This window comes from Ovis aries, chromosome 5 (assembly GCF_016772045.2).
Source record: "Ovis aries strain OAR_USU_Benz2616 breed Rambouillet chromosome 5, ARS-UI_Ramb_v3.0, whole genome shotgun sequence".
NCBI classification, from domain to species: domain Eukaryota; kingdom Metazoa; phylum Chordata; class Mammalia; order Artiodactyla; family Bovidae; genus Ovis; species Ovis aries.
The window spans coordinates 18,091,900-18,106,163 of record NC_056058.1 but is presented as its reverse complement, the minus strand read 5'-3'; the positions used below and the strand labels follow the sequence as shown (position 1 = coordinate 18,106,163).

Genomic DNA, 14,264 nt, shown 5'->3' with positions numbered 1-14,264 from the left:
TCAAAACTGGGTTGTCAAGGGCTTGCTTAGAGACAGGATCGTGTTTTCAATGCAGTGTTTCTCAAATTGGGAGTCAGGGAGAAATATTTTCCCCTTAAAAGGGGTCCATGCATTACTGTTTGACAGACTGGCAGAACAATCTCTGGGGAGTGTTTGTTCCTGAGGTCAGCTTTTATTTATTTAAAAGAATCTTTTCAGCCAGGCGGCATGTGGGATCTTAGTTTTCTGACCAGGAATCAAATCTGCGTCCCCTGTGGTGAAGTGTGGAGCCTTAACCACTGGCTTGTCAGGGGAGTCCCCTGTGGTCAGCTTTTAAAAATTTTTTCCGAGCTGAAGTGGAAGCCAATGCTACTAAAGCATTTGGGTCCGTTGTTGATCTTATTTATTGTGATTCTTACTAAGGTTTCTTTGTGTTCTCCTTCAAAGTCAGTCTTTTAACTCGCACCCAGACCACCAGAGAGACAGAGAGAGACAGCTGATGCTTATTACCCGATTTATTAGAGATCTCTTCAACGTAAAAAGGGCGGGTGGGGTGGTGGGGCTGGGGTGGGGAGGATCTGGGGCTGTATACGAGTGTTATGGGGCCAGCAGTGGCTGCAGTCACAGAGGCGCCCACGGCTCTGGGTTTGAGCGGGCTGGCGTCCTGCGCCCGAGGAGGCTGAGCCCCAGATTGTCACACACCAGACCACGGGGGCTGAGCACATGGGACCCCCAGTGAGATTAAGACACACAAGGTTTGCAGTTTTGTTGTTTGGAAATCAGTTGGGCCATAAAAATGGGGTTGGGGTAGGGACAGGCGATGCAACTGAATTACCAGAGAAGGTGACCGAGGGTGCTTGTTCCGGGGTGGGGACCGAGGGGCTGCGGCAACAGTACCATGGCAGGGGACCCCATGGGGATGGAAGTATTGCACTGAGCCAGGTGATGGGAGGAAGGGGGCGAGAGGCAGAGGATGGAGGCTGGGAGGTCCCACCTTGTCAGTCTCAGGACACACCTTTCCCGTGTACAGTACAGCACAGCAGACAGTGCCCACGTTCTCAGTGACAGCAGCTGTCAAGGATGAGCTGGGACGGAACTGGGGCATCACCACCAAGGAGTTGGCAGATTTCTATCCTGGAGGTGGGATGACAGCTGGGTGGGTCCAGGGCCCTTCCTGTTGGGGGTCTGAGGAAGACTGTGAGTCCGCTCTATGTTATAAATAAGGTCTTGCCTTCCCACCCTCTCACCCTGACCATAAGCACACGCTTCCTGGCAGCCTAATCCGAGGACCACCTTGCATCCATGTGACAGTTCTCTGAAAAAGGGACAAAAAAATGCAACCAACACAAAGGGGACTCTGAAGGGGTACTCATGACTTAGCACAGGAATGAAAACATCATGATGTCCAGGAGGTTTGCAAATTTCTCCAAGTGAGCATCTGTCTGTGATTCACTCAGGAAAGTCCCGGGGCCCTGCTCCCCGGCTCCAGGTGGCCAAGGATGCCCTGGACATGGGGCCTGCTGGTGGTCCACACGGGATGCACCGCATCTCTGCAGCCGGCCTTGGGGGCCTGGGCAGGGGCTCTGATGTTGGCATTGGGGCAACATAACAGTGGCTGTTAAGTCATCTTCAGACCTCTGCCCATTCAGCCCACCTCCTCCAGGCGGGACAGGGTAGGCACCGACTGGGGACTTGTGTGCATGGGGCACTGTGGACGGTGCCTTGGTGGAAGTCCAGGTGAGGATGCTCCAGGGTCTGGACACCCCCTCGCGGGTAGGAGGGGAACAGAACACCTGCAGGACTTTCCTGATGGGTCCTCTTCCCCAAGCCTTGTGCTGCGGCATCCTTGGTGGCCCTATGAGTGGAGAGCCCCTGGGGCACAGCCCGAGGAGGGGTGCAGCCAGCCAAGAGGCTCTGTCCAGGTGCACAAAGCAGGCTGTGCCAGGGGAGGCAATGAGGGGCCCTCGTAGGAAAAGACAGCAGTGTACACAGCTTGCAATGAACTTGCAAATCAGATCCTGGCTTGGCGGGTTCTCCAGCCATCTCAGGCTCCACCAGGGAGGCAAAGGTGGGAGTTCTTCCACAAAGTGCAGCTTCCACTCCACGCTGGCTCACAGCTCCTCCCATGCAGGGCTGGGTGGGCCAGGTGAACAATCCCTGATGTGTCCCTCTCCGGAGGCAGGCAGGAGACCCTGCAAAGCTGTCAGGGCTCCAGCAGCCGCCTATGGACGCAGTGGGGCCCCTGGCAGTCGCCCTGTGGGGCTCTGGGCCCAGAAGTGGAACCATCCAAAAAAAATTGTTTTTCACCAAGAATTTCTTCTCCTATCCTTCAATCGGCACAGGTGTCTCCATCATTTAAGAGAGGATGCCTACCTCAGTCCTTTTACAGGAGGAGGTCTGGTCTTCTAGCCCTGGCAGCCTGCCGGTGGGGGCTCCCCTTCAGGATACAGACCTTGGGAAGTCCCAGGGCCTCAGTGCCTGGCTGCCTCCTCCTGCCTCGGCCCGTCTTCAAGAGAAGAGAGAAGCCCACAGCCCTGAGCTCTACTGAGTCAGAGCAGCTATGTGTCCACATGGAGGTTCTCATCACGCCTGGGGATTCCTGCTCGAGGTCACAAGGGAGGCAGGTGGTGGGAGACAGATGCTGAGAGATGGCAGGGCCACTGGTGAAAAGCTATCCCAGCCACCACCGTGCTGCCCTCAAGGATGGTGTCCAGCTCTCTCAGCCCCAAAACCTGAGCCAACAGTGCTTGGCAGGTGCAGTGTGCAGCCTCCAGAGGCACCCTGGGGAACACGGTGGCCCTTCTGTCCTAGAGGCCTGTCCACCCGGCCCAGACCTAGAGTGGATTCCGCTGGGGCGCAGATTACCTCAGCAAAACATGCAAGCACAGCAATGAACCAAAAGTGCAGTGAAATAGAGTTTCTTCTTTTCCATTGTGTTTTTGTTTTTTTTTTTTTGCCTTTTCCTTTTTCTAAAAAAACACACACATGTGTGCTACCATGTCTGTGCAAAGAATAAGGACCCAAAATAAATACATGATCAGAAATGCAGGAGGGTTCACAGTATCAGGCGTAGGTAGTTGTCGGGGAGCCAGGGCGGGGCAGGCCGTCCGGATGGGGGTCGCTCAGCAGCCAGGAGTGTCGGTGTCGTCAGGGGAGGACGAGGGCGAGGGCTGGCTGCCAGGCGGGCATCTCCCGAGCTCTGGGCTGAGCGAGGCGGGTAGTGCCTCCAGGAAGCGGCCGGGGCAGCAGCGGGCACTCGGCTCCGGGTCAGTGTCTGCATAGGAATTACTGCAGAGGCAAGGGGGAGGGTGAGCTCATGGTGGGCTAGGGCCAGTCCCCACCCGCCCAGCCTCCCATGGCTAATGACACGAGCCAGGGACCCCGGGAGCCTTGAGGGCTGGACACAGGCCATGGCGTGGCAGAGCCCAGCTGCCCCTCCCGCTGGAGACCTCAGTTTCCCCATCGGTCCCAGGGGTATCTGGGGGTCAGGCCCTCAGGCCCTCCTGGGCCGAGGCCATGGTCTGAGACCCGAGTGGGCCCGGCTGGCCAGCCATGGGCTCACTTACTGTGTCGCTCTCGCCGTCGGAGGCAGGCTGGGCCTGCGTGCTATAGTGAAGCGGGGAGTACACCCAGCTCCTCTCATCGGTGGGCTGCAGGGCGGGTGGGCGGGCGGGCGGCACGTGCAGGAGGGGCGCAGAAGAAGAGCAGGGTGCGAGGAGGTGCGAGAGGCGACAGGGAGGAAGGAAGGAAGAAACAGAAATAAAAGAGGGGGACCCCCAACGCGGGACGAGTGGGCTGCTCAGCCCCCGTGCCCTCTCCCTGACAGGACCTGCCCCAACCTTGACGGCCCTTGGGCCTGGTGGGGTGGGGGCCGGGCCTCTGGGGCTGAGTGGCCAGAGCGTGGCAGGGGGCGGGGTGGGCTGCGGGAAGCGGCGCGTGGGTCAAGGCAGAGCCGGCACAGCGGGAGGGGGAGGCGGGCGGGGCTCGGTTTGCTCTGCTGTCCGCCCACCCCGGGCCCCCTAACCTCTGCCCTAGCTTGGCAGCACCTCAGCTTCAGGCCTGCCTACCACTGGGGACTGCCAGCTGGAACAGTGCCCTGGGGACCCACGGCAGGGGTCCTGGGTGGTAGGGGCACAGGGTGGAGCCCACTTCCTGCCCTGGTACACGCAGACCTGCTCTGGGACCGAGGCAGGTGCCCCCCAGAGAGCAAGCAGCAGAGGCCTCTCTGCCCCATGCCTGGAGCACAGGGATGCCTTCCTGGGGAGGGGCACAGGCAGAGTGGGGATTGGCCAAGGGGCCCCTGGGCCTGGCAGGGGCAGGCTGATCTTTCTCCAGCCATGTCTGGGCAGGGGTCCCAGGCTGGGCTCAACTAGGGGGAGGATGTATACTTCCCCAACTCCCCTTGCCCTTCCAGGTCTGCTCTCACCACCAGAACCCTCTTGGGCCTGGCAGCTCCCTTGGGGCTCCCCCAGCCACCTTGTCTTTCCTCTTCCCCTCACTGCATGCCAGCCTTCAACACCCCACAGCCTGTTACTTCCACCCCAGCCAGAGCACACATCTGTCCTAGCCAAGCCCCCCTGGCTGTCCTATGGCCCCTGAACCCACCACGGCCCCCCAGACCCAACCCTCCTTGGCCCGGTTGGGAGGATCATCAGCAACCAGCCTCTGCCCTCCTGCCCCTCAGGGTCCACCTGTTCCAGGTACCCACACAGCCCCTGCCTATACACCTGCTCCACCCGACTTTCTCCACAGCTCACAGGCCATGATGGTACCCACGTGGACCCAAAATGCCCAAGGCTGTGTCCGCATGTGGGTGGCTTCCCACACAGGCACCCAGACAGCAGGGCGAGACCCCAGTGCAGGCCTTGCTCCTGCCTTCAGGGGGTCCCAGAGCCGTAAAACCATGTCTGGCCACCTGGGAGCCCAAGGCGCAGGTCCAGGCCTGTCTGTGGCCACAGCAGGTGCTGACTCTGGGGTGGTGGCCATGCTGGGCTCAGAATGTGGGTGACACAGGAGTCCCCAGGAATCCTGTGATGAGCTGGCCCTCGGTGACCCACAGAAGTTGAGTCCAGGGCATGCCTGCCCCGTGCAGCAGGACTTGGGGTCCAGCCTTCCTCCTGCCGCTCCTTTGCCTCCCTCTCCACACATCGGCCCCGAGTATCTGATTCTGTGGTGCCCCCAGCGAAGATAGCCCTTCCTCTACCACCTCCCCACACCCCAGGCACATCTCAGAGCCCGCTTGACCCCTTCCAGATGATCTTTGCCACTGGCTCCCCTCCCCATGGCCCTTGGGCACCATGTGTCCCCAGCTCTGGGACCATCTCTGGGGTGTAGTGTCCCCGGTTGGACCGAGCGTGGAAGGGATCTCCCCTTTTCAGGCTTGCTCGGCACTGCACGACACCCAGCGACACTCAGAGGGACCACTGACAGGGCTGGAGTATGGCTCTGAGAAGCCTCACCTTGAGAACACAAAGTCTTGCTTCAGATCTTTGCCCTGTTCTGCCTGTTGAGTGCTATGTGCCTCTCTGGGCCCCGCGTTTACTGCTCACGATGACAATAACGAGCACTAACAATGCCACTGCCACACAATATCCCCACAGCATCCCAGACACGCCGGGCGGATAAGTGTTTATTAGACATATGCCTGAAGTTTGGGACCTAGATTTCGTCTACACTACATGCTCGTGGGCTACCTGGGGAGCCAAGGTCTGTTTCTCCATCTGTGAAATAGGTACAGAGACACCAACTCCTCTCTCCTGTAATTAAGAGCTTGGCTTTGTGGTCCTTCCGGTGACCTGGGAGGAGGTCACCCCCTTCAGGGGACAGATGCTCTGGGAGTGCTGTCGGCAGCAAGATCTGAACAAGTGGGAGCTGTCCACGTGACACGTCCCTGACCCAGGAGTGCTGGGATGAGGGGCAGGGGCGTCTGGGGGCTGGGGGTCAGATGCCGACCCTGCCAAGGCCAGGCTGTCCCTGGGAGCCCCAGCGGTGTGCCCGCAGGTGCCATGACGCCCAACTCAGCGGGGAGTACACGTCCCGAGAGGACGCCCACGGCCCAGCGTCCCATGCGGGCCAGCGTGGCCGACCTCAGCCGTAGCGATGTTTTCCCCACGTCCCTTCTTGGAGGAAGAGGGACCAGGGCTTGTGGCTCCCTGCTGCCCAGGGCGCGGGATGGGGCCTGGCTCCCTGGAGGCCTGCCGTGGTCACTTACAGTCCCTGAGGAGCTCAGCGTCACGGCCCGCAGTCGGCGATGCCGGGGAGAGTAAATCCAGTACCTCCCATCGGTGAACTGGGCGGGCCGGGCGGGCGGGGGAGGAAGCAAACAGAGGACAGGATGAAGTGATAGGACGAGGCCACGGGAGTCTGGCGGGCGGGCAGGCGGGGAGGGCATCGGGCGGGGTAGGTGAGCTGATGGCCAAGCGGGAAGAGGGGGTGGGCATCCCACTGGCTTTCTTCTCTGCTGCGTGCCAGGCCTGGCTGCAGATCCGGGTTTCACGGCCCGACTCCTGACAGGATATGGCCGCTGGGGCCGCCTCACACACAGATCCAGAGAACGGGAAAGATCAGCCCGGTGGGGTGGGGGTTGGGGGACACAGGGGGCGCTCGCTCAGTGCCCTGCAGGCCAGGCAGCGTTGGCGTGGGGACTGAGAGCAGGGGGCTGTTAAGAAGCAGCGATGTCAGCAGGGGGGCCAGGCTCACCCAAACAGCCCCGAGGCCCAGCGCTGGGCAAGGACAGGGTTGGGGATCAGAGGTGAGAATGAAAATCTGAGAAGAGGACAGCAGGCAGGGCTGGGGTTTGGCCCTCTCTGCTGTAATTAGGACCATCTGATCCCAGAGCGGGGCATCCTGGGGAGACAGCTCAGGACCCGCTGTTAGGGGTGGGGCAGTCACTGGACTGGGCTTTTCGGGCTCCCAGGCTCCCCAGGACCCACTTCATCCAGGTTCCTGCCTGCCTGTGGGAGGTGTGAGCGGGGGGAGATGGCCAGCTCTGGAGGGAGGTCTCAGGTACCCAGGGGAGGGCCCCCTCCTGCTCTGACAGATCCCACCTTTTCCAGGAGCAGCTGTGTGTCCTCGTCCCACGAGGTTGGCAGCGTGGAGCCCACCTGCCCCTTGCCTCGGTGCCCTGGCCTCCCTAAGCATGGAGTCTGCCCACCGTACCCACCACCAGGTCAGAGAGAAAGTGTGTGTCATGCCAGCCCCACGGTCAGCCTGGGCCTCCCCTCGGGTCAGGGGGCTGAGCACTCCGGGACTCCAGACACCTCCCCAGGCCCCGCTGGGCTCAGGGCCACACATGGTCACGAGGCTGGGGATGGTCAGGGGGGTGGGTGTGGCGCTGCCACATCACCTGAGAGTGAGCGAGCCAGGCACATGGACCTGAGTGTGAAAAGGTGGGCACACACCCATGCCTGTGCCTGAGTAAGTGCACCTGCAGCTGTGCACGAGTGCCTTGAGTGTGCGACGAGTCAGTAGGAACGTGTGAGGGAGTGGTGTGCCCGTGTGTGAATGGGGGTGGACGTGAGCATACGCAGGTTTGTAAGGGCACGTCTACACACACGTAAGCACAGGTGAGCGCAGATGGTCGAGGGTCCGGCGACGGGGAGGAGCCCTGGGGGACTTACAAAGTAGATGTCCGTGGCAGGCGCGTCCTCCTCATCCGAGGCCTGGCTGGCGGGCTCGGAGGCCTGGCTGGCGGTTTCCGCTTCGACAGCGGCAGAGGCACAGGCTGGGGATGCCCCCTCCCTGGGGACACGGGCAGGACATGGGAGTCCTGGGGAGGCTCTGGAAAGCATGCATCTCCCCCACACAGCAGCCCGGACCCTCCCTACTCCCTCCATCCCTCATCATGGAGACCACAGACGCAGGAAGTTCAACGGCAGGGATGGGTTCTGCCTGACACATTCTGGTTCCCCCACATAACAAAACACCTCCAAGCACTGTTGCTGCCAAGGGAACCAAGAGCCCGGCTCCAAGCAGGCGGCCTGGCCCCCTCCACTCACTCAGGGGCACGCCTGTGGGCAAATCCCTGCCTCATCACTCACTTGCTGGGCAACCGTTAGGACTACATTCTTTCTCAGGGCCTCAGTTTCCTCACCTGTAAAGTGGGAACACATACCCACCCCTCAGGGGCCAGAACCTTTTGCTCCTCTCTCTGAAGCACTTCATAGGTGCTAGGCCTGTTTGAGGGCCTGCTGCCCTGGGTTGCTATTGTTTATTTGCTCAGTTGTGTCTGACTCTCTTGGGATCCCATGGACTGTAGCCCACAGGTTCTTCTGTACATGGGATTTCCCAGGCAAGAATACTGGAGTGGGGGGCCATTTCCTTCTCCAGGGCATCTTCCAGACCCAGGGATTGAACTCACGTCTCCTACATTGGCAGACGGGTTCTTTACCACTGAGCCACCAGAGAAGCCCCTGTCCTGTGTTACAGATGAGGAAACTGAGGCACAGAGTGAAGGTGGGGAATGTGCCGGAGGCCATGGCTGGCGGCCACGCAATTAGTGAGAAATTTCACTTCTCGGATGAGGAGCTCAAAACCTAATAAAGTTAGAAATACGTACCAAAAAGGTAAACAAAAAATCTTCAACACTTGAGAGACACCCCTGAGATGCTGAGGGTCTCGCCCTCAGCGCTGCTGACAGTGGGCAGGTCATTCTCTGTGGGGGGCAGTCCTGGGCACAGTGGGGTACAGAGCAGCCTCCCTGGCCCCCACCATGATGCCAGCAAACCCCCGCGTCATGATCATCAGAGATGTCCCCAGACATTGCCCACTGTCCCCTGAGGGCAGAATCACCCTCAGGTTGTTGAAAGCCACTATCTTAATTCAAAGAGGAAATTTAAAAAAAGAAGAAAAAATTACTAGCCATTTGTACCTGAGCCAATATAAAAGAACTGCTTCGTGTCAAACCCAGGGCACAGGGCAATAGCAGCACTCAGAGGAAAACACATAGCCTTAAGGGCCTCATTGTTAAAGAAAAGAAGGAACTTAAGCACTCAGCCTACACTGGAAAAAAACCAAGTGAAACACAATCCAGAGCAGCTAGAAAGAAGACATTACTGGTGAGTCACAATGAGGGAGGTAAAAACAGAACACAACAGGGGCCCAAACCTGGTTTTTGAAAACCTCGTAGGCCACTGTCGTGCAAGCCCCGACAAAGCTAAGAGGATGCAGCGAGGAAATGGGCAGGAAAAGTGACCTCAGATGTCAGGGCGGCTCTGATTTCTGGAGGAGGAAACCCTTCCCAGAGTGAAAGACCCACACTAGCCCCAGCTTTCCGCGCTCACTTCCCAAGCTGGAAGCCCCAGTCCCACCCCTAGCTCGTGTACTACTTTTCCCAGTCCGCCTTCGGCCAGCTGGCTACATGGCCCTGCTTGGCCAATGGGACCAGAGCAGAACCTGAGACCAAGAACTAGTCAATCGACTGTGGGGACCACTCACCCTGCATCCTCCTCCTTGGGGACCACGATCTCCACACTGCACGCGGGCTCCACCTGCACTGTGATCTGCTGCAGGTCCTCCTCCGCCTGTGTCTCCTCCTGGGGCCTGGAAGCAAAGGGAAGCCACGCCTCAGTTTCCTTCCTCATCCCCGTCCACCCTGGAAGCGCCTGCTGAGCTCCAGGCCAGAGTCAGTTTCCAGTCCCGGGAAGAAGCCTGGAGCTCCAGAAGGTGCTATCTCTGGGCGCCATCTGACCAGGGCCCTGAGCTGGCCCAGCTCACATTTGGTCCCTGGCCATTCTGCCCACCTGGGGCTGCAAGGGGCCAGTGACTGACCATCCACCTGGGCCTAGGCTGTGCCTCTAGCACCAGCTGGGACATAATAAGTGCATGGGGGTCTGGATCCTTCCCACCCTCTGGGGGCAGCTAAGCATCTGCCTGGGGCCTGCACTAGGGGGCTGGGGTGGTTCTGGGGTTCCAGGCCTAGATCCCTGATGTAGGTGGGTCAGAACATGCCAGCAACCGGGTGTGCAGATGGCACACCTCCCTGGATGGCAATACTGGAGAACAAATGGGTGGCTGACGTCAGAGCAGGTAGCTGGATGGAGGGTGATGCACATGATTTTTTTTCCAACTGGCAGGAATTACTGCCCCCAAAAACCAATTACAGAAAACAACCCCTCTCCACTCCAGTCCTGTTACAAGATCAGACAACTGGGAACAACTCACATGTCCAGGAGGGCAAGTCACAGCCCGTTAGAGGAAGGGGACCAGCACCTACCTCACCTGCTCACACAGGTGGCCTGCTGCCAGCAGGTGACAGAGCAGAGGGCAGGCCGGCACCCAGAGGCACACTGGTTCAAATGAGAGGGCGAGACAGGCCCAAATGTGTGTCTCTTTGTATATTCATGAGTGTCTCTGGTAAGAGACAAAAAAATCCGTCTGCGGGTTACTCCCAGAGAGGGGAGCGGGCATGGGGCAGGCATTTCTGTTTTTCCTTTTGTATTTCTTACAATAAAAATATTACTAAGAAAGGGAGAAAGAAGAAGCAACAGACAAGTGTGGGAGATGAGTCCTCTGGGTACCAAGGTGGAAGACAGATTCCAAGTGACCTGAGATTCTCTGTGCTTCTAGAGCCTGACTTGAATCTGTGCTCAGAATGGTGTGGTCAGAGAGAAGGGGCTCTGGTGGGGAAGGCAGAGGAGGGCTGGGGACAGGGGGTGTGGGAGAGAGGGCTGGGGTCTCATCTCACCGGCCATCCTGTCCCGAGGACTGTGTGCGCCGCCTGCAGAGAGACCGCAAACACGCGGAAAAAGTGGGGTAAGGGCCCTCCCAATCAATGTCCTGCCCACCCCATGACCCCGCCCATCCCGTGGCCCAGGGACATGGTCGGGTCCACTCACCGGTACCGCGGCTGCTCTGACGACTCCGAGGGGGACCGCTCTGGGATAGAGAGGGACGTGGAAGATAGGGTCGTAGCGATGGAGGCAGTGGTGGCCTCCTCAAAAGACGGCGGCGTGCAGGGCAAGAGGTCTGGCCGACCTATGGGAAGGAGCAGGTGGGCACCTGTACAAGCCAGGCACCCAGAGCTGCTCCTGGGAGGCCTCTGAGCTCTACCTGCAACTTGGCTCACTCCCAACTACCCATGTCCTCTCTCTCACCCACCACCTCACACTGTTGTCCCCGCCAGCTTCAGAAGGAGAAATATGCTCCAATTTCTCCCCAGCCTAAGGCCTTCCAGTACCTATCCCCTGCTCTCAATTAAAAACTCCCCTCAGGGTCCTGCTCCACTGGCCTCTGCCTCACTCTGCTCTAGCCATACACACTTCTTGCTGTTCCCCGGACACCCACAGGCTAGGCCCCGTCCTGCCCCTTGGGCCTTTGCACAGGCAGTGTCTCCCTTCCTTGATGCTCCCCCCGCCACCCAACGCCCGCCCCTCCCTGCCTGGAATCTCTGACCCAGGAGATGGGAGGGACCTTCCTGAACATCAGGCTGACCCCATTAAGCACTTCATCCTCCCAGGTCTCCATGCATCTCTGACATAATGGGAGCCTGTCACCTGATGGTAGGGGGCGGGGGGTGAATTCTGTGCTCAGCTCTCACTGTGGCTCTTCCAAGGACCCAGTCCCAGCTGCTCCCCACTTCTCAGCTGCAGATCTTGGGCTGAGGGGGGTGACTGTGACCCAGCCCCTCCCATCCAGGTTGGGGCCAGCACAGGGCCCTCCCTTTCTCAGCACAGAGGGCCCTCCCTTCTCAGCCCCCTCGTCTCCCAGCCAGCTGCTCACCCTCGTCCTCCAGTGTGGGGTAGCTGCGGGCCCCCCGCAGGTCGTACTGTGCATCCTCCCGCTCGCTGGGGATCTGGCTGGCTGAGAAGGCAGCCGTGGGCCCCATGGGCTTGACGGCCAGCAAGGCACCACGGCCCTTCTTGGATGGTGAGGACTTCAGGGCTGCGGAGGGAGGGCGGCTGGTGCTGGGGAGCCTGAGCCCCGCAGCAGCACCCAGACAGGGCCCCACACACCCCAGAGCTCCCTCTGTGCCAAGGCCTGGCTGCCCCACTGCCCCACCTCCAGCCTGTCCACCAACACCCTTTGCTCTTGTTCTCGGTAGGGGAAGCCTGCCCTAAGTTCCAGCTGGCTTGCCTGCAGGGGCAGGGTGGGGGTGCAGGAGCCCAGGTGCCCTGTCCTGCCCACTGGCAGAGATGGGATCCCAGGGACCCAGAACTCCCACTCTAGCCCCCTGGAAACAGCAGTAGGATCAGCAGCTGCCAATGTTTACTTGGCACTTTGGGGCCTCAGCCCACCCGACTCTCAGACAAGGAAGCCAAGGGCCTGGTTCCCATCCAGGCTGCATGGCTTTGGGGCCCCCAAGTCCCTATCTGCAACAATGGGTCAAAGGAGGCAGGAAAACCCTGATACACCTTCCACACCACCCTGGCCCCACCAAGGCCTGTCACCAGCCTCTCCCGTGCCTCCGGTGACCACTGTCCCACATACAGTAGCGGCTCAGTTTGCCTCACACAGCCATCCAGTCCCAGAGGCTGGGGGCTCCCTGGGTCCCCTGCCCTATGCCATGTCCCTGAGGGGCCACCCAGCTGCCCTGTTCCCTGGACCAAGTCCCTGACTCCATCCTAGGGCTAGTGAACAGAGGACCAGGACCCCGGGTTTACCCTGCTCTTGACCTCCCACCCTTCTCCTTCTGCACCCCCATCCAGAGGGCCTGGGCACTCACAGGAGTTCTTCCGGAAAACCGTGTTGCTCATGAACTTGAAGAAGCGCTCGGCATAGAAGCTGGGCCGGTGGACGGAGACTGTGTCCTGGGAAGGGAAGGGGGGCCTGAGGGCAGGCAGGGGATGAGGGCTGGGGGGGCCCGTGGGCGTCCCGTGTCAGGGCTGCTGTGTCACCTTGTGGGGATGGGACCCCAGGAACCGGTAGTGGTGGGACGGTGGTAACGGTCCCTGGGTTTAATTGTTGACCCTCATGCATAAAATGGCTATTCAAAGAGATAACTGAATAAACATCAAAATCAAGAAACTGGAAAGAACCTTTAAAGCCGGGGCGGAGCGGGGGCGGTGGAAGAAGAGTGCAGCCGACCCTGCTACAAAGGAAGGCTTTGTCCTGGGCAGGCAGACCCGGCTCCTGCACTCATGGTGGGGCGGCCCTGGCCATGCCACCTCGGTGCCCCGGGGTGGACCCAAGGCTGCTGGGCAGGTCAGGATGCAGGGCTGGGATGCCCGTGAGGTAGGCAGCCTGGCACACAGTTGGGGCACCATCCTGCAGGGCCCCTGGGCTCACACCCGGCTGTCCCTGGATCCAGTCTGCTCACTTGCTTCGGCACTGTCTCCCCAGCACTGCTGATCGCAGGCTGGTCATTCTTGGGGGGTCCATCTTATGCCCTAGGGTGGGGCCAGCATCCCTGGTCCCCACCTTCTAGATACAGTGTGACCACTGCCTCGCGGCCTCCCCCGGCTGTAACCTAACAGAACGCATCTGGACACAGGGCCTCCCATCCCGGCCTGCCCTGAGGTGGTCACATGGCCTCGGGGACTCATGCTGGTTGATGGTGATTGAGCAAGGACAGCAGAAGAGTCTCTCCGCCCCGGGAGGAAGATGCCCCTCTCTCTGGCTGGAGCCGAAATGGGGGCTGCCATCTGGGCCAGGTGCCAAGGGTAACGCCTAGGGTGTACAGGGACACACAGGAAGAAGCTGGCCCCCAGCACTGTGGCGCCACCTACCAGTCTCAGGGTTCACACACCTGGATGGTTACTTTTCTGGCCATGGTGCATGCACAGCAAGTGGGATCTTAGTTCCCCAACCAGGGACCAGACTTGCGCCCCCCCATGATAGGAGCTTGGAGTCTTAACCACTGAACTGCTAGCAAAGCCCTTGGATGGTTACTTTGATGGTTGGACCCCTCTGGAGCTGACCTTGGTCTGACAGGGTCGCAACCCCTCCATCTGCTTTCCCCTCTGCTGTGGGTTCACCACATAGAAGGGTTTCCTGCCGGCCCCACCCAGGGGGGAACATTCTGAAAGCTCCCCCAGACCCTCAAAACACTCTGGGGCGTAGTGGGGGAAGTTGTTGGGACCTTGGGTTTTGCAGACTGCACACACACAGACAGCCCTTAGCACTCAAGAACTGGCCTGTGGGGGCACAAGGGGAGAGGCCTCTGCCTGAGGGTCCACAGCCGGACTAGGGCCACAGGTGGACAGTTTAACCCCAGCAGTTGGTCCTCACAGTATTTTACCCTTTGAAGTAATTCACTGCAAGGGTGTACGGGTGGGCTGTGCTCACAGGAAGACACGAATTTCCAGCTTTTTTTGAACAACTGAGCCCATTTGCGTAAGCAGGCCCTA

At 59.8% G+C, this 14,264-nt stretch overlaps 1 protein-coding gene across 11 annotated transcripts in view; it reads right to left on the bottom strand.

The window, feature by feature from the left end:
- Positions 1-479: 479 nt before the first annotated feature.
- The window catches only part of PIP5K1C (phosphatidylinositol-4-phosphate 5-kinase type 1 gamma), a 48,040-nt gene continuing 34,255 nt past the window's right edge, over positions 480-14,264 (bottom strand). For 3 of the 11 annotated variants that reach the window (XM_027969877.3, XM_060416314.1, XM_042250169.1), the window contains exons 11-17: positions 12,641-12,725; positions 11,698-11,859; positions 10,815-10,953; positions 10,664-10,696; positions 9,415-9,519; positions 7,599-7,719; positions 5,573-6,268 (exon numbers count right to left, since the gene is read on the bottom strand). In XM_027969877.3, the coding sequence (XP_027825678.2) occupies positions 5,795-6,268; positions 7,599-7,719; positions 9,415-9,519; positions 10,664-10,696; positions 10,815-10,953; positions 11,698-11,859; positions 12,641-12,725 (1,119 nt within the window). In that variant the 3' untranslated portion in view covers positions 5,573-5,794. Of the gene's footprint in view, positions 3,630-5,572; positions 6,269-7,598; positions 7,720-9,414; positions 9,520-10,663; positions 10,697-10,814; positions 10,954-11,697; positions 11,860-12,640; positions 12,726-14,264 lie in introns of those variants that run through there. The other 8 variants (XM_004008609.6, XM_042250170.2, XM_042250172.2 and 5 more) reach the window with 8 other exon arrangements.